The 24,722-nt window shown below is 46.8% G+C and overlaps 1 protein-coding gene across 2 annotated transcripts in view; it reads right to left on the bottom strand.

Annotated features, from left to right (window-relative positions):
- Ush1c (USH1 protein network component harmonin) overlaps window positions 1-24,722 on the bottom strand; it is a 45,385-nt gene that overhangs the window by 18,670 nt on the left and 1,993 nt on the right. Inside the window, exons 2-15 of one of the 2 annotated variants that reach the window (XM_042691508.1) lie at window positions 15,613-15,680; window positions 14,222-14,365; window positions 13,937-14,075; window positions 10,852-10,960; window positions 10,738-10,762; window positions 10,506-10,563; window positions 10,103-10,197; window positions 8,120-8,204; window positions 6,951-7,010; window positions 6,739-6,795; window positions 6,242-6,384; window positions 5,171-5,236; window positions 4,707-4,831; window positions 1,630-1,703 (exon numbers count right to left, since the gene is read on the bottom strand). In XM_042691508.1, the coding sequence (XP_042547442.1) occupies window positions 1,630-1,703; window positions 4,707-4,831; window positions 5,171-5,236; window positions 6,242-6,384; window positions 6,739-6,795; window positions 6,951-7,010; window positions 8,120-8,204; window positions 10,103-10,197; window positions 10,506-10,563; window positions 10,738-10,762; window positions 10,852-10,960; window positions 13,937-14,075; window positions 14,222-14,365; window positions 15,613-15,680 (1,248 nt within the window). Of the gene's footprint in view, window positions 1-1,629; window positions 1,707-4,706; window positions 4,832-5,170; window positions 5,237-6,241; window positions 6,385-6,738; window positions 6,796-6,950; window positions 7,011-8,119; window positions 8,205-10,102; window positions 10,198-10,505; window positions 10,564-10,737; window positions 10,763-10,851; window positions 10,961-13,936; window positions 14,076-14,221; window positions 14,366-15,612; window positions 15,681-24,722 lie in introns of both variants that reach the window. The other variant, XM_042691509.1, reaches the window with a different exon arrangement.

Raw genomic sequence — 24,722 nt, 5'->3', positions numbered from 1 at the left:
GATTAAGAAAAACAAATGACAAATGTAATAAGATTTAGAGGGAAAATTAGAACCCTTAAGAATGGAAAGATATATAATCTTGGGTGCCTACAGAGACACTGTTATGATTTGTGTGACTTTCTGTTGCAACTTCATTCAACAAATTCCTTCCTGGACAGCCAGTCTGCATCTGGCACCATTGATGCTATGACCTGCTTTGTGTACAACTCCCTGGTATTTCATTCTGTCTGACAGGTTCCCAGTCATAGCCTCTGGGTTTACATGACAGAATAAATTAGAATTTCCTTCCTTTGGCCTCTGCTGATTGAAACTGGTGCAGAACTATGTGGAGCCTGATGGTCCTTGGGCATTTCTCATGCCAAGCATTCCTGTCCCACCAATCTTCCACCAGAGAACCCTGCCAATGGACGTCAGAGAGGTGTAGGTAGGGCTAGCCCTCCAAGAGAATGGGCCAGATCAATAGCAAAAGAAATGTTTGGAGAAAGCCACAACCCATAGCAAACTCAACAGCAAACTGGCCTCACCCAGGCCTGTCCTACCTTCCGGATGGTTGGGAATTTGCCATCATAACGGTAAAACCATCCAAAGGCTATAAGAACACAGAGCAAAATGATGAGGTACATTCAGCTGGGCCAGAGCATCCATGGAAGTTCAGGTCCCAAAGAATATGTGGCTTTGTGAGATGAAGGATAGTGTTGGCAGATCCAACAGCAAAGGCCGCCTTCTGACTCTCCACTTACCTGGCCTACTCTGGAGCAAAGCAAACCCAATACCACCTGAGAAAAGTCCCAATTCCCAGGTCCTGGAATGCCTCTCCCCAGGACACAGGTTTCAGAAGTCAGTGCCAAAAATCAGCAAGCAAACTCTTTGTGAAAGGATGAGCTTTCCTAGATCATGGATAGTCTTTGAACACAATGTCCCATTGGGAAAAAAAGAAAAGAAAAGAAAAAGCCCTCCCTATCTGACACCCTGTCCATCCAGCCAAGAAATGGCTCGAGACAAAAGCAAGCCTGGGTCTCTGCCAGACAGAACAAAACTGTCTTGTCTCACAGCACGGGTGAATCTTCCTATTTCAGCATGGAAAAAGGCAGTGGCCAGGGCAGCTCTGGAGGAACAGCAGTGGCAGCAGCGGGAAGATGTGCTCCCAGAACATGCCAGATAAGCAAGACACAGCCTCTATTCTTTCCCCAGAAGGCAGGATGCCAGAGCAGTATCCAAGACCTGAGCTCCCTGAGATCAGGAGTGATGGCTTAAATAATTGCCTACCCTTGGCCAGGAGTGCTAGAATGTGCTGTTAAAAGCCCCTTACTGCACCAAGTCCTGCTTCCTCAGTTGTTGGATTTAAGAGGTGTCTAGAGAGTTCTGGGGGAGAGGCCAACAGCAGGTGTGGACCCCTGGGGCTCAACCAGCAGTTCAGATGCACATGTGTCTAGTCACTGGTTTTTCATCCAGGCCATGTATATCCTGTCCTTAAAGTTTTGGGCTACAAAGGGGGTTGGAGGAGCTTCCCAGACTCTAGAGGTCCCCACCACAGGCTGGCCCCTTGGAGCCAGTGTCTACACTGCTTCAGGAGGAGGCAGACAGTACAAGCAGGGTAGCCAAGCCAGAGAGCAAAGCAGGGGTGCCAACCTGCTGTCCCTGCTCCTCCGTGCCTCCATCCAGGTCATCCGTAGGCTTGAGCTCAGCTTCCATTCCCTGATTATCTACTAGGGGAAAAGAGGAGCAAACTGGTGAAGTGAGAGAATGTGGGACATTGAGAAGCCAGAGATGCTTTCCTGAAGCCTGAGCACCTGTGACCAGCCTCCTCCAGGGCAGCTGTGAGGTCAGGGGCAGCAGCTGGGCTCAGAAGCCCAGAGCAAAATTTTTTGCTCTAGTTGGTGCACCAAGTGCTTTTAACCTCCGTAGCTTTAATTGCTCTTTCTGCAAAATGGACGAACAGCAAGGGGACTCTGATCTGATAGGGACATGAGAACAATTTTGAGGCATTGGGTTGAAAGTGGGCAGTGTGGTGAGAAGGGTGAAATATCTGTTAAACTCATTTGAAGGCCCAGGCTTGCCATGGGAGGATGTATCTTTCATCTTCTCATCATCTCTGCCTAAGGGTTCTGGATCTCCCGGGGAGTGTGATTTGCAGGCAGCAGATGGAGGCTTGGGAAGAGACTTCAAAAGGAAATGGGACACATTTCCTGTTAGGAAAACAGGAATTTTTAACCATATATGGGGAAAACAGCAAACCATCCATTCTAGCTATGTGTAAACTAGACTGGCTTCCCTGATACATGGTGTAAAAGCTTGCGGATGAGCAAGGTGTTAATACTTTGAAGTTTCGTTGTCCATCGGCCAATGAGAAGGCTGCACATTGTTTCTTTGTTTTCAGTGTTAATCACATTTACTCAGTGGGACAACACTGTTGTTCCCTTGCCAACCAACAGAAGACTAGTCATGCAATGGGAGTACAAAAGATTGCCTAACAGTTTTGGTAGGAAAAACTCTCAACTTCCTATCATGGGTCTATGGGAGGGGGGGGGGGGGAGAGAGTGGGGAGGGAAAAAGAGAGAGAAAGAAAGAGAGTGAGAGAGAAGGAAGGAAATAGCTGGAGATCTCTTACTTAAACCTTCTCATCTCCAAGTTCTGGGTCCTTTCATATATTCACTTGGCTTACACTATGACTAAGGGTCTTTTAGGGTCTTCTGTGACAGTGTGTGCTAGTTCTAAGGGGTTGGCAGAATGTTAGGGTGCTGCTAGCTGACCACAAGTAGATGAGTTTGAAGCAACTGTTTGAGCCCCTCTGGAGAGCCAGGATTGCATGTGTGTGTAGCCGGGTCGGAGGAATTAGTTCCATCTACGTGCTTAGGCTACACGCTTAAGTCTTAGCTCAAAATGTTCTATGCTCTCTCTTTTTTTTTTGTTCTAAAACACAGGGTTCACCTTCACAGGTCTAACCTGCTAGCTCACAGGGTTTCAATGTTGAAGGGTGATCGAGAAGGCTGTCTAGGATGTGGTCATGGGCCCAGCATAGCCTTGTTCATTCCGGCTTCCTGGGAATGGAGAGGTGGGAATTGAGCAAGGTCCTAGGAGACCTCACTGCACTTTCTGATTCTGGTAGGAGTACAAATTGGAGCTAAACTGTCAGAGCATATGGAGATGGATGGCTGCAGCCACTGCCCCAGATGAGCTGGAGTACTCAACCATCAATAGCATGCTTTGTGGCACTGCCTCAGAATATAATATGTGTATCCTGAACAATGACAAAAATTCTTGCTCCTTTTATTCGCAAAACAATTTGGTTAAAAAGTGTTAAAATAAATAGCAAGTGAAAGGTATTTATTTTCCATCATTCCTGAGAGGATGTGTTTGCTGTGAAACTGAGATCCAATTCCTAGGAAGGTACTACATTGACTCAGATTACCTTCATGAGAAGCAATTAAAATCGATTTTTCTCCTTCTGAAGCTCCTATTTCATTTGTAAGAGCAAATTAGCTTTCCATCTAAAACACAGCATATTCACTGGGAATTAAGCTTGGGCTTCATTTTCAGCTAATATTGAATGTCATAGGGTGGCTGATGAGAGTGTGCTTTGTCCTTCTGAGAGGACCATAAGATGACACTGTGTCCTGTGCCAGGAAGGACTAGACTGGGAGTTGTTTGTTTGCCCTGCACCAGGGATGGGTGAAATGGAACCATCCAGATGTTCTGCACTCTTCCTTAGTCTAAGTGACCTGTGTTAGAAAGCTTGACACCCAAGCTTGAGCCAAAGCTAGCCAGACCCTATTCAAGCATTCCAACTGGCTGCCACAAAACAGAAGTGGGGAATCTTGGTTCTCAGAACCAGATTCAGATTCACCTCCATCTACAGATTATCCGAGCCTGGGCCTGTGCTTATCAGTTATAACTCTAACCCATCTTGGAAGTGGAATACATACTCATCCAGGAATCCTAGACTTGTGATGGTCATAGCTTCCCCTTGTCTTACTTCTGATCCCTATCTCCCATGAGCTCATGAGGAAAAGAGACCCCCCTTTTTGCCCTAGCATCTTGAGCGTCTCTTAAAGAGGCATTCTGGAATCTTGATTGGGAGCAGATGACTAGGGAGGGAGCTAGTCGAGGTCTGGATTAAAACTGGAGATGAGCACATAGGGCCCACAAAAAGGAGATGGAAATGCTGAGGTCCCAGAAAAGTGCAGCCAGCAGACCACAGCTGAGGGATCTCATGGTCCTCTCCCTGCCTGCCTCTCTGAATCAGCATGACAGTGACCGATATGCTGCGATGTGGGTGATGGGGAACTTCAAGCCAGCTCCTCTCTGTTACCCATCACCTCAGATCAACAGCGCTCTTTCCTCTCTTTCTTATTTCACCCAGGCCATGTTCAGAATGTGGATGGAAGAGGATATGTCATCCATCAAGCTAAGTAAGATCGTCATCCCATTGCACACTTCCACTTTTGCACAGATCCCTATCCCTTATACAGCAGCGCAGGAGCCTGCCTGCTTTGTGCTGTGGAGGAGCTTTATAGAGTAGGCCCAGAACAAGGAAAATGGCCCCTGGAAGATGGCCCCTGACACATGGTTGTTCTCCATGTATAGAAGGAAGCTCAGAAAACCATGACTAGTTACCTAGGGAGATGGTGGTGACCCGAATTTAGCCCCCTTTAATTCCAGGCCCTAGAAAGTCAGTGCCTGCTCCCTACCCCCGCCATAATACATACACTTTGGCTTGCGAAGGGGTACTGGGTGCACCTCAGCAGTGATGGTTTTAGGCAAGATGAGTGGTTCCTTCGAGCCCCAGTCTTCTTCCCACTGCTTCTTAAACTTTTCTTCCTCTTCCACAATCCTAAAATGAGACCCCCACCCCCAAAGACTGTAATTGGAATAAGAACTTTGGTAGGCCCACCTTCTGCCTCCCAGAGGACCACAACCAGACCAAGCCTCATGGTTCTAGTGTTCTAGACCTGGTGTTCTAACCTGAATGTGAACAAAGCCTGAGCAATTGTATAAGACTATGCTCCAGTTGCCCTGCTATGGCAGGCTAAACTTAAATTAAGGATGGCTGCAAATAAGGGAGAATCTATGAACCAGGTCTGGAGGTCATCCCTGGCTGCCCGCACTCCTGTAAGCATGCTCATGTCCGTTTAGACACGTGTGTAAATACACACGGATCTGAGCTACTCACTGTTCCATCTCCTTCCGGTATCTCTCATTTTCTTCGGCTGCCTTCTGGGCGATTTCCTTTCTCCTTCTGAAATACACATGGGCGTGTGTGAATTTACATAAGACGAGTCAACCCTTCCCTATGGCTCATTCCTGATGGGAGAACAGTTTTAAGTTTTTCTGCAAACTCCCTTTCAAAGACTCCTGTATCAGCTCAGGGCGGGGGATGGGGGGGGGGAGGGGGAGATCAAGAAAGCTATCCAACAAAGTCTGGCCCCTGTGCTCCTGGATGGTTTTGTCTGGTGCTACTGTGCAGAGATTCTGAGTGCTACCAAAGCCAAGTGCCAGGTTTTCATACCATCCTCTAAAGTCATGGGTGAAGTGACTGAAGACAGGAAAGATTTAGACTGAGTGAGGGTCCTACCAGGCACCAGAGCAAAGCTAGAGGCTGCTAACTAGGTGTGGACCCTCCAGGCTGACTCTGTGATACAGAAGATGGACACATCCTTTGTCTTCCTATTCCAAACACTTATTCAGTGCTGAGAATGTATCACATTTGTATTTTGACAGTAGTTTCTGATTTATGAATTGCACACCTCATTGATTCTCTAGTCCATTATTTCAACCACCTAAGGGGTGAGACACTTACCATCATAGGTATGTGGCCATACAAGAACTCCCAGGAACTCCTGGAACCAGATTGTCTGAATGTGAATCCTAGCTTTGCCTTGTGTGGCTTTAGTGATGACTGGCTTTACCTCTCTGAGTCTCAGCCTCTAAAATGGGTTAATATTACCTACTTTCCAGGGCTAGTGGAGGAATTATATCTTAAAATAAGCCAAGGTCCTAATACAGCACACAGGAGGTATTCAACATGTCCAGAGACCAGAGATCTCCTCAGCAAAGTGCGAGGAGCAGGTGGTTTGAAGCAGAGGATGGAAAGGTGGACCTGCCCTTGGGCCCATGTGGTCTGAGGACAGATCTCATTCAGACTGTGGATGAAATTGGCCCAGGTGGAATAGAAGTAGACAGGAAGAAAGTGGATGGGATTTGGGAGCAGAATTGGGTGGGGTGCCCTGGGTAGGCTACTCACTGCCGCTCCATCTCCTGCTGCTCTTGGAGAATCTTGCTGGACTCCATGGCCAGCCGCTTCTGCATCAGGAGCTCCTGACGCTGCAGCTCCCTCTGCCGCACCTCCTCCAACCGCTCCCGATCCGTCATGAACAGCTCCCGGCCCTAAGTGGGAGGAAGAGAGGTCCCTTGTTCAGTTCCCCAGGGGAATTTGAGTATTTACTGCCCAACATAAAAGTGGTCAGTTCTCTTGGTGCCATGCATCATGACTCTGGTGGTCTCTGTCTCAAACTTCTTGTAGGGCAGAAGTCTTTTCCTTCTGCTGTCAGGTCTTCAAAAGAGAGCTTTGGCCCTTCTTTAAAAAAAAAAAAAAAAGCTATTTTTTCCCCCTTATCTTTAAGTAGTTGTACAGATAAATTGGCCTTTCTGGAGAGTCTGTCACAGAGATCAGGGGTCAGGTGAAGGTCTGGAGTTGGGGACAGGGGTCATGGGGTTCCCATCACCTCATTCTGGACTTACAGCACCAGCTACAATGGAGATGGTCAGGCTGCGGCTACTCTTCAGCACATTCACAGCCTGTAAAGACAAGAGGGATTGTCAGTTGGACTGAAAATAAACCAGAGCAGTCCAGTCAGAGAGCATGGAAGATCCCAGATACTATGGGGTAAGAAGTAGAGTAGGGACATGATAATGATGATGAGGGGTTATAGGTTAAGGTCTCCTCATCTTACCTCCTTGTGGTCCAGGTTGGAGAAGTCGATGCCATTGACTTCGACAATCTGATCTCCTGTCTGATGGAGAAACAAAGTAGGATCAGGGTGTTGGCATCATCCTTACATTCATCATCTCCAGGAAGGCCTCTGCCAGTTTGCCAGACATAGATGGCAGTTTTTCAGATGGCTGAACATCAACCCTTCTTGCTGAGAAGACCGGTGGAAAGCTCTAATGGGGGCCTGGGAGAGCCTCAAGTTCATATGTGCAACCTTTACATCCTATCCTATCAGCTAGCAAATACTAATTTCTTTGGCTGAATTCAGACGTTTGCTTTGCAAATTTAGTTCTCAGACACAGGAGGCATTGGGCATCTCAGGTAGCAGAGGCTGTTGTTTTGGCATCATCCTAACAACAGTTAGGGCTAATGTTCATTAATCATTATGTACCTAGCACAGATATAGCATATGTATCATTAATTTCATGCACACAATAACCCAAGAAGGAAGGCTCCCCATTTTACATATGAGACACAAGGACATGAAGTAAATAACTTGTCCAAAGAAGAGGTCAAGAGTTTCAGCTCTGGGGCTGGGAATGTGGCTTAGTGATAAGAGTGCTTGCCTAGTATGCATGAAGTCCTGGGTTTGATTCCTCAGTATCACATAAACAGAAAGAGCCAGAAATGGCACTCTGTCTCAAGTGGTAGAGTGCTAGCTTGAGCAAAAATAGTCAGGGAGAGTGCCCAGTCCCTAAGTTCAAACCCCAGGACTGGAAAAAAAAATAGTTTCAGCTCTGGCATCAAACCACCTGGGTTTGAATCCCAGCCGTACCATATCAGGTACACAATCTTGGGAAAATCACATACATTCTCTGGTTCTGTTTCCTCATCTGTAAATGGGGTACCATAAACAGTACCTAAACCTCAGAGTTTCTATAGGGATTAAAACACAGTCCAGTGTAAATAAACACAGAATGTCAATTTGGTTGTTACTAAAACATTCCCAAGCTCAGGACCGATGACTTTCAGAGCTGGAGACCACTGAAGAGGAGTCAGATATCACCCACTCTGAAGCCTTCTATTGGAGAGTGAGTTCTAATGAGCAATCATTAGCCAGTGATGACCAAGAGAGGGCTATGTGATCACAGTCTGACCCTACTGCCACTGGGCCAGCACCAGGTCACTCACCTCCAGCCCTACTTCCGCAGACAAAGATCCAGGCTTCACATGGCTGATGAAGATGCCAGGCTTCTGAATAGGGCCACTGGAAATGCTGTGGGAGGTGGGAATGTGGGTGAGGCTCTGCTCTCTTGTCATCTGGAGTCCTTGCTCTTTCTCAGTGGCCTGCCTGTCACCTGAGTGTCTAAAGCTCAGACAATGGGATACTCACAAGCTCAGGATCCAAGGAGGCCCTGTGTGTCTCTCTCCCTTCCAACATGTCTTCAATTGCTACCCTGGGCAATAGCCTTAGAAAACTACTTGTGATTTTTCCCTCTATCCAGTTCCTCACCCAATATACCATATGTCTATTTCCTGTTTCTGGAACTTCCTGTCATCCCTTATGACTCAAATTCATCTCCTCTATTAGATTTTTCACTTGACTCATTTTGTATCCCAAGATTAAGGATGGCACTTGTACTGTTATTTTCCCCTCCTAGATCACTAATTGATCACAACACTCTTCCCCACCAAACTAGATACAGAGTTAGAATCTTTGCAGAACAGTACCATAGGCAGCCATTACTAATTGATTAGAGATGGCACAGATAGGAAACCTGTTTTCCACCCCTTGTTCAGATGAAGCTCTATCAGAGTCCTTGTTACCCTATGTTGTAACTACACTAAGTTATCATTTTCCAGAAAGAAAGAAGTTTTATTTTTTATCATTTATAAAGGTGTTAAGTGATGTGAATTAAAGAAAATGGATTAATAATAATAGCTAATATTTATGAAATGAAGTATTCCAACTTCCTAGGGCTGGTAAGACTTGAACCCATGATTGGCAAAAGGAGTTACCAGCACTCAGTCAATCGGGTTAGGAATCTTCATTAGCTGTACGGCGACTGATCCCCACTATAAAGACAGTAAATACCAGTCCCAATTATAGCTTAGGGGAGGTGATTTATAGTAAAAAACCACAAAGAAGCCACTCACAGGTGGCCAGCTATTTTGCAAGGCTCAGCTAGCTGGCAAGCAAGCAAAAAACAGAAGCTGGATAGGCAGTTAGCCTTGAGCAAATCTCTGCAATTTTAGCTGGTGCAGCAGTTCTTGATAAAACTGCAACTGTCTCATTCCCAGGCCTAGGGTAGTGACATTTCTTACTGTCTTTCTCAACTCTACTTCTTCAAAGTTTTTCTGGGCTGGAGTCTCTCATCTCAACCTGTTTTGTTTTGTTTTGTTTTTTTTGGTCCGGTCGTAGGGCTTGAATTCTGGCTTGGGCGCTGTCCTTCAGCTCTTCAGCTCAAGGCTAGCACTCTACCACTTGAGCCACAGTGCCACTTCCGGCTTTTTTCTTTTCGCTTATGTGGTATTGAGGAATCGAACCCAGGGCCTCAGGCATGCAAGGCAAGCGCTCTACCACTGAGCCACCTTCCCAGCCCTCTCAACCTGTTTTCTATACAACTAGCTTACTGCCTACCAGACATTAAGCTTAGTACTGTACTTCCTTCATAAGCCTATGAGGTGGATATTAGTACTCCCAATTCACAGAGGGAAAAAAAACAGGCTTAATTCAAGGTCCTGGATCTCAAGTATAGAATTGACTTCTGAGTGGCTATAGCACCTGAAGGCTTAACAAGTCCTCATGAGGCCTTAAGCCTGTTTGGAAATCCCTGCCTAACTCTTAAGAAAGTGCACAGGTAATTGGTGGTAAGGGAACTATGACAGAAATGAACAGGTGGACAGTAATTCAAGGGCTCCTCCAAGGAATGTGGCTCTGCCTTTTAGCCTCACTTTTCTCCTCTTTAAAATGGAACCTGTCCCTCTGGCTCTATAAGTGCTTGTGAATCTCAAAGGGGAAAGAAAAGAGGCACGATAAGATCATCATCACTTATATAGGATAAGTCCCATGACAAGTGTCCTCAGACGCCGTGGTGAGGAAGGGGAGAGATGCTGGGGGTCTGATGTGGTATACTGGTTGTGACTGAGCCTAGGAGTGTGAATGCCACCCACCTGCAGCCAAGGCCTCGGGAACCCACCAGGCTGATGAAGACCTTCTTCTCTTTGCTTGTTCGACTCCCAGGGGAGCCTAGACTGCCACGTCCACCCTGGAAGGAAGAACAGAAACAGAGTTACTGGGTATCTATGTGCATGAAAGTAGCCCTTGAGCCTGTGAGACCTGGTGAACACTGATGAATTCCCACAGGCTAGAGGGCCACAGTGCTCCTTAAGAGGTGAGTCTGTACGAGCTCTGCCAACTAAGGGTCCACCGCCCACACAGGCATTCTGGGCATTCTGGGAGCTGTGTGAAGCCCTTGAGGACATATCCCCAGAGCAAGCTCTCCATTCCATAACAGCTGTCCATCCTGGAAGACCAGCCTGTCCATGCCCCATCATAGGTAGCCCTGGGCCTTACCCCAGATTCGGACACAAACTGATCCACATACTGCCATTTGAGGGGCTCATCAGGAGAGCTGAAGGGAAGGGGAAATAAAAGGATGATGGTTAGCGAGAGATGTTCAAGGAGCCGCCTCCAAGTCCAGATCTGCCATGGTTGTAGCCTTTGCCCAGGAGCAGAGCTGGCCTGGAGCCTGGGGGTAAACCCAGACCCCAGGACTTGGATGCTATGGGAAGACGGTTCTGCTCACCTCTTCACAGGTATCAGGCCAATGTCTGTGGGAGAAGACACAGGTTAGAGTGGACCCTCTGTTCTTGGGGCTGTACACTTCCACCTCCTTCCTCCCAGCCCCAGCCTCACTCACGTCTCACTTTGATGGACACAGTCTTCTTGGTGCGTATGAGGTTGATGACTTCTTCGTGTGTGCAGGAGGAGATGGAATATCCATTGATCCGGACGATTTCATCCCCTAACTTGGCCAAGAGAGAGCAAATGAGCCCCAGGGGGAGGGAGTGGCAGGTGGCAGGCAGGTCTTTGACCAGACACTCCTGGCCTGCTCTCTAAACAAGGGACTGACAGCCATGCTGCCACCAGGAACAACTTTGATGTATACCCTAGTACTTCATCCCAGGCAACCTTCCCTCCGTCAGCCTGAGGGACCCCAGGGCAGACAGCACTTCCAAGTAGTCTTTCTTACAGATGAGGAAACCAAGAGATAGGATGAGATACTTAGGTAATGGGCAGCAGGACTGGAATAGGACTCAAGACTATGCTTTTACTCTGGTGCTCCCTTCATCCCATTGAGGAACCCATGCAAATCCAATCTCCAAGCAGCCCTACCAGGCCTTTGTCCCACCCACTCTTGTGTGGATGGCTCTCCATCTCCGTTAATTACTTCAGCATCGCAATTGAGTAGGAGTCAAGGCTTCACCCAAGCTCATACCAACACAAATACACAATCTTTCCTTTTCCATTTGCAGAACATTCAATGAACATTTTGTGGTCCCAATCTCTAACTTCCTATTATAGGAACAACAAAGAACAATGAATGAGCCTTGGTATCCAAATGTCCTGGGTTCAAATCCCTGCTTTTTTTTCTTATTAACTTGTGATTTGGGGCAAGGTTTTGAACTCTCTGAACCTCAGTTGCCCTTACCTGTAAAATGGGAAGTACTATGAAAATTAAGCAAACTCGTGCAAGTGTCTAGTACATACTTAGTGCTCAATAAATAGTTGCTGTTGTTACCATTATGCCTGAGCACATAGTATGCTGCTCAGCTCTCTCTTCTCAGAGCTTAGGTCATTGTAGAATGAGAGGAAAAGTCCATGAGGACTCAGACCATGGGGTCTGTAGAGTTTGAGACCTGCAAGACCAACTCCGGACACAGACCATAATGAAATCAATCACTGATGGACACTACTACTTCTACCTCATGGATCAGTCCTGTCATGCCTCATGGAATAACCAAATTGCTGAAAGACCTTCCTGTATTGTATTGGATGATGATACTGAGAGTCAGGAGACTCAGAAGGGTGAAGTGACTTGCTCAAGCCCATCCAGCAAGCAAACAGGGCTGCTGGGAATTGTAGTCAAGTCTTCTTGACAGAAGACAACAAATGTTGTCTCTTGGGCTCCTGGAAGCAGAGAAGAAGGGCATGTGGCCAAGCTTGGCTGCAGTTCTCTGCATCTTGCCCTCTCTGGATCCCTATCACTTATCAGTTCCCTCCAGACTCATGGGTCAGCAGAGATTGCCCTGTCCATTGTACAGAGGACAACAGGGCACAGAGGATCATTCTCTAGTCCTAGAATATACAGTCTGCCCTGTGCAGGCAGAGGACAAACAAAAAGACAGAACACTCTTGAAGAAAACTGAAAAGTATCCAGTAGGCAGCAAGAACAGATGAATGGAGCCCTAAGATTAGGTCCAATTGAAGGGTTCAAGCCCTCATAAATAATTAGAATCTCTAGTTCAGTCAGGCTGTCTGAATCTGCCCTTCCCCTGCCTTTCAGAATCTTCTCCCTGTTTCCTTCAGACTTGAGAAACTTGAACCTTGGACAGGTCAATGGATGCAAACATTTTTCTCCAAGTTTCTCTCTGTTGAGTTCCCTGTTTTGCTCCTAAAGGGAGTTTGCCCAGGTCCCCATTAAAATGATTCCCATAAAAGCCTGGTTTGAGTTGCGGGATCAACTTCCCTCTCCCCCTAGCTACTCATAGAATCCTGCAAAAGGGCCTTTGTGCAGAGAGCGTGGAGACATGATGATCTGAGGGACAGAGGGGACAAAGGGACAAAGAAGGACTGAACCTGTCATCCCCAGAAAGGGTACATAATTCATAAGCCTAGAAGCAGCTGAGAAGGAGAAAGTCTGAGTTTCATTAAATTCTTCCTGCCCCCAGCTATGGAGCACTGCTGAAAACACTCTTACTGGGAGGAGAGCTTGTCCTGGAAAAAAAAAAAAGAGAGCCCAGCTGACGCCAAGAGAGGCACTCATTATGTTTTCTCCCCTGGTTGAGTTTCTGGGCTGGAAAATGTGCCACAGAGGAAAGGAATAATGAAGGGGCTGAAATTTCAGCCGTCACCAGGAGCTGTGAGACAGGGATTTAGAACAAAGCAATGTCTGTCAGCTCTCTGTCTCCACCCCGTACTCCTTGGTGTCTGGAACCATTAGAGCTGGAGGCCCCTGGAGCCCCAGGCTGCGCCATTGATTGGGATACTGATAATAGTCACTATGGAAACTCCTTTACCTGGACAGACAAAAACCCCAGACCTGACTGCGGGGGAGAGGCACTTGGGGTGCTGAAGAGAGATCTCTGGCTGGCACTAAGAAACTCGGGTTCAACTTCTAGCTCTGCCACTTACTGGCCTCTGAACCTGTATTAATTTATAAAATGAAGGTGACTCATCTAACACAATAATGAGAAATGAACATAAGCCCTTGTCTAGTCCACAGAGTGTAGGTGTCGACTAAATCTCCCTTTCTCTGATGATTTATCAAACACAAGGCATCTACCTGCCAGGCACCGTAATTGTACTTTCTAGTTTTTGCTTGTTCCTCCTACAACCTGATGAGGTAGATAGTTTTATCAATCATTCCATTTGACAAGTGAGGAAACAGAGGTCTTAGGTCAGATCACTAAAGTTGTACAAGGAACAGAATGGTCCTTAAGGTAGGGTAGTCCAGTTATAAAGTCCCTGCTTTTAGCATTAAGCTTCAGTTGCCCAGACATGACCACATCTCTCCTTTGAAAGAAGGAGAGGGGGAGGACAGGAGACAGCAGCAGCCGGGACAAGGTGGCATCAGTACCCAAGCTTGATTTAAGGAAACAGGCCTGGATCCTGATTCTGTAAGCCTGCAAGTGCATGTCAGAGCATGCTGGCCTCGTCCTCTCGCAGATGCTCAGGAAAGAGAGTGGCCTTTGGCCCTATTCTCTCCGACTCTGCTTATTTACCTGAAGTCCAACACTGTCTGCTTGACCGCCTTTGATGAGGTGGGAGATGAAGAGCCCACAGCCAAACTCAAGGCCACCACGCACGCTGAGGCCAAGGCCTTCGGGGTGCAGTCGATCCAGACGTACTTCCTTTAACTTCCTGTCATGGTGAGGTGATGGGCAGTCAGTGATGGCCCAGCTAGGATCTGGCTGTCAGAGTAGCCTTGCCCTGTCCTGGGGGTTAGCCCTTCCACCCTTCCTCTCTCTCCTTCTTCCCTGCCATTAGACTGGTGGCTCTCTCCACACCTGGAGCGCCGAGGGGTCAGTTGGTCATATTCCACCTGGTGCTTCAGCGGAATCAAGGGTCGGATGGCATCAAACAATGGCAGGCGGTTGGGCTCATTGATGACCAGCTTTAGATCCCCCACAAGCACTGTGACGTCCATGGTCCTGCGAGAAATGGAATGCCAGGAGCTTCATCCCTGCTCACGACCGACCTGTGTGTCCCAGTCTGGGTCCCATCCCCTGGGGCCAGGCCTAGGAATTGAGGAGAACTCTCCTGAAAAATCCCAGAACTCCTACCGCTAGGCCAGATGTTGGTGATGTCTCTCATACTCTCATCTTCCATCTGGTCTACTGGTAAAAATCTAGAAATTCTGCCATCACACTACCTCTCACATGCCTTCACACCATTCACACCTTCACACAGCATTGCCAGCTGCCCGCCAACGTGCTCACTCAATCTTTTCTAAGCCACTCCTCTTCTAAAAACTCTTCCATGGCTTCCTAGTGTTCAGAGGACACAATTGATCCTCCTTGGCAGGCTCAGAGGCCTCCACAGCCTGTCACCAACGAACCTCTCCATCTTATGTCATCTTTGTACTCCAAGTCCTGTCCCCCCCCCCCACATTAGCTGTCACTCCCCATTCATGCCTGTGTGTCCACACTTCTGCACCTGTACAGATGCTAGACTCTCAAACTGGGATTCCTTCCAGATACACCACCTATCAAAATCCTCTTTGTTCTTCCCCAAATCTTCTTTGTTCTGCCCAGCTCAAGCCTTCCTAGCACCTCCCTGCCCCAGCAGTTGGAAGTGAAAACTATACACTTGTATTTTATCTCCCCTTAACAGTTATTGTATTCTAACACATTAGGATTCTTGAGGGTTTTGGTATCAGTCCATCTCCCCCAACCAGGCCTGGAGTTACTCACTCTGATTCTCACAGCAGGAGCTTCAAGCTGAAATACTGAATGAATCAAAAAGCAAGTGGGAGGGCTGGGAATGTGGCTCAGTGGTAGAGTGCTTGCCTAGCATGCATGAGGTCCTGAGTTCAATTCCTCAGTACCACATAAGCAGAAAAATAATTTAAAAAAATTTTTAAAAAAGAACAAAGCAAGTGGGAGACCTGAGACACATGATTTATGACAGGAGTCACTGGCCTTTCTCGTTCTGTCTCAACAAGCATGCTCTATTGAACCTCTCTTGCTACTTGATGAACTTCCTCATCAGATTATGATCTGAAAGTAAGGGTAGGTCTTTGTTCACCAGAACACCCCTGCTCCCCAGCCCAGAGTGAAACACAAAGTATGTATGCAAACATTTATGGAAACTGTGAATAGGCCAATGGTATGTCTGGGCTCCACTATCTCGAGTTCCTTTCTTGAACATACCCACAGGAGCCAGCCCACACACTTACTGGTGGTACATCCGTAACACATCATAGAGATAGTCCTTCTCTGCATCATTTTCAATCAGAAAATCCACCTGCGAAAGCAAAAGGCAAGATTACAGCTCCAGACCCAGCAGAACCACAGCAGACCCAAGGAGGAGACCATCAAAACCTTCCCAGTAGTTGTTTAGGCTAAGGCTGTGAGGAGAGGAGGAAGCCAGGGGCCAGGCTCATATAGCAAACCCACAGAGGTCTTGGGGAGTGCTCAGGAGTGCCTCTCTGCACAGCCACAGTGATCAGGCTAAGCCTGGACCCCAGGGAGCATGACATACGTATACACACATAGGGATATATACCCATACATATATGTACATATAACCTCACATGACAGGACACACGCCCACGTTAGTGGTGTCACTCACGCCCCACTACTCTGTCACCGATATCTGGAAGCAGTCCACTGTCTTACCTGATGGTGGCTGTAGTGCCGGATAAATGCTTTCAAAAAGGATTTGGGCCACTCACTCAGATAGCACATCCCACCCTACAGAAGCACTTGATCACTCATTTCCAGCATGACTTCTTTGCCAGGGAAATTCTTCTCTGTCACTTCTTGGGGTTCTGTCCACTAGGCAGTCTCCTGTCCACTCTTCTTCCCTCCCAGGTCCCTGCATGTTCCCCCCCCCCGCCCCCCCCCCCAGTAGAAGGGTCAGGTTACATCATTTGCTGACGTCAATGGCTGTGACTCCAAGGTAAGGTTCAGGAGCTGTTTCATTAGCACCTCAACTCCAGGGGAGCTAGTGAACCAGAAGCCCCACATTCAACTCTTTGGAACAACTCAGTGTGAATCTCTATGGGTTGTATCTTTATCTCTCTCTTCAGCCCAAGACAGAGTAGTAGGACAAGGCAGGACACTGAATGGGTCCTGGGGTCTGTTGAGTTTCCTGGCTCAAGGGCGTGGACTCTGCCTCAGCCCTCTGCAGAGAGAAGCTTCTTCTACCTGCTTGGTGCCCAGAGCAGGGATAGGAGAGCTTCACTTCGTCTGGGTGTCTCAAGGGTTCTAGAAGCCCAGGGTCAGTCTGTCCCAACATAGGGAAAACCTGCAATGTCCAACCCTTGGGTTTTCTTGCCTGGGTAGGGAATGTCGGTGTCCAGTTTTGATCTAGCGATACCCTCTTTTCTTAAAAATCAGGCTGAGCACTTCACTGAACTCAAACCCAGGAGGCTTCCCTCCAGAGACTCACGTTGTGGGTGCCAGCTTTTCCTACAGGCCACTCCTTCCTCCCTCCTTGCTGCAAGGAGCTCCCGCCAGCTAGAATTGGAAACAGCACATCCTTCTATGACTGGTACTTAACTCTAAGGGTGCTAGGCTGGGCTATGCATCCCCACACCACTCATATGGGCATTTCCCAAAACACCCATCGGTACCAGCACACAGCCTAAGCTCTTGCTACCCACACTGCCCTGACCTTCATGAGAGGTGTGGGGACCTCCTCCAGTCAGGCCTGGCCCATACACATTGGGTTATGATGCCGAAGTCAGAGCAGAGAAAGATCTAAGTCCCTAGACTGGCCAGAAATACATTGGTAAACAACCATCATATCATCGTTTGCTTAACAGGATCTCTTGCACTTAAAGCCAAAGCTAAATCCAAATCATTTATTCTGACATATTCAAGCTTTACCTCCTCTCCTCCCACTTTTCCTGACTGTGTGGTGGCTCTTTTTAGCAGCCTTTGTCTCTGCTGTCCCTCTGCTCCCTCCTTCCTATATGGCTAGTGTCCTTCTAAACAGTCATTCCATGTTTACCCAAACAGCTCCCACTCCCATCTTCCAGAGATATTTTGAGTCTGTCATTACATTGCTAAGATTTTTTTAATTTAAGGGTTTAAAAAAATGCTTGTCTGTCTCCTTTGCTTGATAAAAACCTCATGAAGGGAAGGATGAAGTCTGTTTTGTTCTAGATCCCTCATTCCTAGCACACTGTAAGTGTCCCCTAGGTAAGAACTGAATAGATTTGTTCCCTGCCTATACATGTATACACAAACTATACACATAGTTTGTGTGCGTGTGTGTGTGTGTGTGTGTGTGCGTGTGTGCACGTGTATGGCAACAGAAGGATAGGGAAGTGATCTTTGCAGACTCTACAGGACCCTTATGGCACCAGAAGCTTTTCAGGGCTTTATGTCCGCCCTGCCAGCCCTATAAGACCTATGTTCCCAAGTGGTTTTGGAGAGAGGATGGAAAATATGGAGTTCACTTATTCAAGGCCACACAGCTCACAAGCAGAGCAAAGATCTGGAGCCACATCTGACTTCAGTCTACACTCTTGCTGCTGTACCAACCGGTCCAGTGGGACTCAGGCCTATCAAGGATAGAACTCCCAAGGCCTCCTCAGGCCAGGAATTCCAGCCTTTGCTTTGTATGACATCTCTCTTCTCCGCCACACTATTGAGAAATCTTTTATAGCCCTGGATGTAGTTCAGTGATAGAGTGTTTGCAGGAAGCACGAAACTCTGGGTTCCTTCCTCAACCCCATCCAAACAAAAAGGGAGGGGTGGAGAAAAGAAAGATGGCAGGAAGGAAGAAGGAAGGTAGGAAGGAAGGGAGACAGAGAAAGAGAGAGAGAGAGAAGGTAAAGAAGGAAAAAGAAAGGCTTGATTCATAATGAGGAAGAAAAGATAACTTTTTATTTGCTTATTTGTTGAAAGAGGTTCCCACTGTATAGACCAAATGAGCCTCAAACATGTAATCCTCCTTCCTTAGCCTCCTGAATCCTGGGAGTATAGATGTATACCACTCCACTCAGCTTCACAACTTTGTTATTGTTTTTCTTTGTTTGTTTATGGTTTTTGAGGCAGAGTGGTACCTCAGGCTGGCCTGGGATTCATTGTAAAGTTCAAGCTTGCCTTGAACTTGTGATCCTCTTACCACAGCCTCCAGAGTGCTGGGATTATAGGTGTGAACTACTGCTCCCAGTTTTAGAACATCTTCTAAATGTGTGCTCTTTAGGGGAAGCATAAAAATCCCCTCTGCTGTGGTAAAATGAGGATACCCTGACCAAAGAACCTCTAGCCTAGCCATGGTTGTGGCTAGTGACAGGAGGAAAAGGACAGAGAAAAGAGTCTATTGTTGGTTTAAGCCTCAGAATTAAAATTCTCTCCCATCCCTCTTTGCCAAAATACCTTCCTATATACTATTTAGGTTTAAATAGTGAAGACTATCTTCAGAAGACCACTTTATTGTACACTGGTTGGAAAGCTGAGATAGAAAACGAGAAGAATTTGAGGCCTGGAATTCTGCTTTTCTGCCTTCCTTGGGAAGAAAGTGGACATGCTGGAGGTGGTCTCTGTAGGATAGAGCCCATTTCTGGGGGTCCCAGGCTCCTGGCCATTGTAGGCAGGCTTCCAACACTGACTGCTACATCTGCAGAACCTCATCCTAAAACTATGTCCTGCCAGTCCCCTTCAGAGGCAGCCTGTAAGATTCAGCTCCTCAGCCTTATGACCCTGCGCTCATTGGCAAGGTCACTCAAACCTTGCCCTTGTCTGCTTCAGGAGGATGGTCTTCTCCACTGTTCACATGGGCAAACTTCTCCCCAGACACACTGTACCTCCCTTGTCTCTACCTCCATAGCCAAGCTGAGCACCCCCCATAGGACTCATCTCTACACCAAGCAGTTGGGGTAGTAGATCTGGTCCACTGGACTACTCTCTAAAGATGAATTTAAGTGATTATCCAACTGGAGATTTTACAATGGAGGGACCCAAAAAGTGTCTCCAAGAAGACTCAAGGAAATAGTTCTGCTTTGTTCTCTGAACTCACACTCACACCTCACTCTGCAGGCTTTCACAAATACTGAAAACAGAAAGAGTCTTCTGGAAGCTTGAATGTACAATAACAATGCCACTGTTACCCAAACTATACTTTTATGTACTATTTTTTCCTCCTAGAATTCCACATAACACCCAAAGATCATTTTGGGGACCCCTCCACTCTAGGGTGCTTTGTACTGTTCTTAGATACATATCAAGCATTCTTTCCATCATGATCTTGGTTTCTTTGTGGTGCCTGACACCGTGCTGTGCACACAGGTATACAGAATCCGTTGAATGACAAATGAACTCCACTTGCTCAGGATGACAGCCTTCCTTCTACCCACTTGGCTCAGTCCTGGGCTACCACTTTCTGGTCATGCCTCAGGATACATCTACCAGAACCTTCTTGGATCTGTCTGGTCGAAGTGCACTTTCAGCTTGTCCACTCCAGATAGACTGCTCTACTTCCTTCCATCTGAGCCCTAACTTCATTTAAGGTAAGATCCAAATTCTTCTAGAGAATTTGCCTCCTTGTCTGCCTCCTTTCTGTGGCTCTTGGCTAGCTTGCTTATCTGGGTTACACTCTGTCACGTCTGAGGTACTTTACAACCTTCTTAACTCCCAACAACCTTTAGGGATAAATATCTTTATCTCCATTTTATAGATCCAGAAATAGAGGCTCAGCAAAATGGCAGAGCTGAGACTCTAGTCTATCCCTGTTGGCACTGAAACTTTTGACTTTTTTTCAACCCACATAAATCCATTTCAATCCAATATGGTATCCACAGATACTGCAGGGTGCATTTTCTTTTGGGTGTACTAATAGACTTTTTTTTTTTTGGTCGGTTGTGGGGCTTGAACTCTGAATCTGGGCTTGGGTGCTGTCCCTCAGCTCTTCAGCTTAAGGTGAGCACTCTACCATTTGAGCTACAGCGCCACTTCCAGTTTTATGGTGGTTTATTGGAGAAAGGAGTCTCACGGTCTTTCCTGCCTGGGCTGGCTTTGGACTAGATCCTCAGATCTCAGCCTCCTGAGTAGCTAAGATTACAGGTATGAGCCATCAGCGCACTAATAGACATTTATCAAACATTTCCTATATACAAGATACTAGTTTTCTTCCTCCTTCTCTTCCTCCACTTCCTCCTCCTCCTCCTCCTCTGCCCTTCCTTCCTTCCTTCCTTCCTTCCTTTCTTTCTCTTTCTTTCTTTCTTTCTTTCTTTCTTTCTTTCTTTCTTTCTTTCTTTCTTTCTTTCTTTCTTTCTTTCTTTCTTTCTTTCTTTCTTTTCCAGTTCTGGTGCTTGAACTCAGAACTCAGAGCCTGGGGCACTGTCCCTGAGCCTCTTTCGCTCAAGGCTAGCACTCTACCACTTGAGCCACAGCGCCATTTCCGGCTTTTTCTGTTTGTGAGGTACTGAGAAATTGAACCCAGGGCTTTGTGCATGGTAGGCAAGCACTCTACCACTAAGCCACATTCCCAGCCCACCACTCTTCTTTTTCCAACTAGATTTAGAAGGCTTTTTTCTTTTCTTGGCTCCCACTTGATGTAGGGAAAGAAATGCTCATCATCCACAGGTAAGTATTGGTGAGGGAGTTCTATCACAACATCACCCCCATCTCCAAGCATTACCATGTTTTCTGGCTGATGTTCAGCTGGTACTATACTTTTTGGTCCATGTAGGGTGGGAAAGAACACTCTGCCATCACCAAGTTCTAGCCCTGTGCCTGGGGCACAGGATGAGGGTGGGGTCAACACTTGGGTTTGGCATCTTTCAAGCCTCATCTCAGCATCTCTCATGGGCCTGTTCATCCAAGATGGACACCCATGAGAACCACATAGTATTTGACTTTATGTGTGCATCTAGCCAAATAGGGAGAGAGACAGTGAAAATAAACTAAATAATACATGTTGTTCCACCTGACAAGCCCTCCCTGGGCTGCTGTGGGGGCTAAATGGGGACATATGTAAACCACTTAGGCTCCAAAATGTGTGCTGTATTTTCTTCCCCATTTGTATCCTTGGCCTCCTTTGTTCCAGAGGCTTTTCCTTTAGCCCTTTATGAGAAGTGAGGAAGCAGACTTCCTTCCTCATGGGGCTCCCACGCCCTCTTGCTTCCTGCTGTGTTCGACCACTGGGAGGGGGTTGCAAGCTGAGATGAGTGGTGTGAGGAGAAAGGAGTCGAGGCGCCTAGTCCCCATGGAGCTACCCTGATCAGGTTCCTCCCTCTGGGTCTCTCTGCAACTCTGGATCTCCCCAAGCTGGTGACCCTCCCTCCTCTGGGCTTGTAGGCGCTTCCTACAAGGGTGCCCTAGGGTGCAGTGCTTCCTGCTTGTTCCCACCATCCATTCATGAGAGCCCCTTTGGTTTCCCTTTAGGATGTGGCACCTGCTTTGTGCTGTGGCCCTGGCTGGTGGGAAGTATCAGCCACTAGCAAGGGTGGTCCCTGTACCATTTCTTCTCTGCGCTCTTCCATCTCTCTGATTCCCCTGTTCCTGAGGTTCCTGTCCTATCACTCCTTGTGAACACACAGCACTCTTCCCTCATCTCCTCCATAGTTGTGTAGGACTTTCTCTTCTTCGTAGTCTGACATAGGCCTGGGAGTGAGTATTGAGGGTGAGATCAACAAAGCCTTCCTAAATTGGCTCTGTACCTCCCTCTGCCTCAGTTTCCTCATCTGTAAAATAATCATACATTTTTTTTTTGCCTTTTTTTTTTTGCTCTTTTTGCTTTACTTTTCAGATAAGGTCTGGTGTTTTTTGCCCAGGGAAGCCTGGGACTCAGATCTTCTTACCTCAACCTCTGAGTAACTGGAATTACAAACATGAGCCACTGCACTCCTTTTTTAAAATCCTCCTTCCTAGAAAATAGGATATGATGCTTTCATTTGAGACTAATCATTGTCTTCATTGCTAATTCAATGAGTTAATAAGAATAGTTTAGAAAGCAATAAGCTCTGCATATTTTTATATCATACTATATAAAAATAAATGAATACAAATTCAACATCTATAGAAGCTGATAGTGCCATTTGTTCCCGTGGATGGGATGAAAAGATCCAGCCATGGAACTTCACAGTGAGTATTGCAGTAAATACTGATGTTATTGCACTCACATCTGTAATTCTAGCTACTCAGGAGGCTGAGATTTGAGAATAATGGTCCAAAGCCAGCCTAGGCAGGAAAGTCCATGACACTCTTATCTCCAATTAACTATTAACCACCAGAAAACCAGAAGTAGAGCTGTGGTTCAAAGTGGTAGAGTGCTAGCCTTAAGCAGAAAAGCTCAGGATCAGTGCCTAGATCCTGAGTTCAAGCTCCATGGCCGCCCCTCCCCCCCCAAAGCCACTCCATTGTAGCAGAATTGCATGTAAAAAGCTGTACACACTCAATGTATATGAACCTAAGGCGTCTGGTCATAAACACACGCCTGTGGAACTATCACCACCATCAAGCCATGGACATAGCCCCCCCCCCCACTTTTTTTTTTTTTATCAAGTCTGGTTTGCCAGCTGGTTTGTAGCACTTGATCCAGGCTTGGCCCAGCATTCCTACCTTCCTTCTCCTGGATCTCCTATCTTTTTTGCTGTTGCTTTGCCCTCTCCTTCTTCCCTCCTCCAAGACTGGGGGGTTCAGCTTGGTCCTGGGTCTTCTCTCTATTTGCACTCTCTCTTTATAAGTAACCTAAGCAGTCTCCAGGTTTTAAGTATACTTCCTACACCACGGATTTCTCATTGTTCATCTCCAGGCTCCTACACACCCTCTTAGTCACTTCTCCACCTAAAGGTCTCCCAGGGCACCTCAAATGTCAAACCCTGTGATGGACTCTGATTTTTTATCACTTCCTGTTCTGTCCCCACTCCTTCTCTTGACACATGGATGTACCTGCTGCTTTCTCCACATCCACAGCCATCACATCACTGACAAGCCCATCAGGGCCACCTTTAACACATTCCTGAGTCTGACCCATGCTCCTCTTAGTCTGGCTGGAGTCCTCTATCCCCTAGGGCCCCACTCTTTCCTTCTCTATAGAGCAGCCAGGAAAGCATCCCTTTAAAGTGTAAGCCAGTCATCCCACTTATCAGTGTTGAACAAAACTCAAAATCCTGACATTCAACAGGCCCCTGTAACCCACAATTCACTACTACTCTTCACTTTACCATTTTCAGACACATTGTCACACTCACTATTCCTGAACATAACAGGTGCATGCATGCGTCAGGGCCTTTGCACTTGTGTCCTCTTCCTAGAAGGCTCTTTCATGTATATTCCATGACTCCTCCTTTCCTCTTCCAGGCCTGTATTCAAACAATATCTCTTCAGAGAAGGCTTCCTGATGACCTTCTATAAAAGGACCACCTGTTAATCTTTATACCTCATTCAAGTTTATTTTTCTTAAAGCATTTATCATATTTGGTATTGTGTAATAATTTATTGGTTTCTTTGTTAACTGTCTTCCTCATTAGGATATGTTCTCTAAGAGAGAGGGCTTTGTTTTGTTCTTCAGTGCTTAGAGTACTGGCATAGGTTAGGAGCTCAGTCAATTTAGTACATATATGATTGAGTGAATGAGTGACTAACAAATCCCTAGCAGGCTCTTTCTGATTTGATTCATCCACCCCCCCCCCACCCCCCCCACCCCCGCTCATTTCCTTCACCTTGGGCAGGGTACACCAGGCCAGTCATAAATGTATGATTACCGAAGAGGCAATAAATACTTTCTGGGCAAATGAGTAACCAAGTCCACAACCTGTTGTGCTGTGAGCAGAGAGGCTGCTTTGAAAAGCTGGTTTTCAGGCGAGATACCTCAGCCTCTGATCATATGTTCACAGCCTATCTGGCAGAACGTTGTTCCACTAGCAAGGGCTAGTGGCCCCAGGAAAACGCACTAGCCCATAGAAGCAACACTTGGATTCTTTGGGTTTGTTCAATATTTGGAGACATGGTAGGCCCAAAGCCCACATTCAGTGTTTGAATTCTTATTTCATCTTTACTGTCTCATGTGTATGCACTACAGACTCTTTCTCAAGGCTGGAGAAACTTATGCTTAGAGAGATTAAGTAACTAGCTACAAGTCTCAACTGACAAGTGGGTAACAGGGTTGAGATTTGACTCCAGTTCTGCCTAATTCCAGATAATAAACCACAGAGCACAGGATCTAACTTGGCCCACTACACAGACATACCTTCAGCATTCAGGATAACTTTGTTTCACAAACTAGAAACCTGATTACGGAGTAGGGAGGAGGGAGGTAAATTGCCCAGGGCTACCCAGCATTATCTCTTATAACAGAGTATCTTAACTACTACTTCCAGCAAGTAAAGAC

Source organism: Dipodomys spectabilis, unplaced genomic scaffold, assembly GCF_019054845.1.
Source record: "Dipodomys spectabilis isolate Male_0828 unplaced genomic scaffold, ASM1905484v1 ptg000145l, whole genome shotgun sequence".
Lineage (NCBI taxonomy): Eukaryota > Metazoa > Chordata > Mammalia > Rodentia > Heteromyidae > Dipodomys > Dipodomys spectabilis.
Note: the sequence above shows the minus strand (reverse complement) of the source record. Positions and strands in the feature narration are given on the sequence as shown.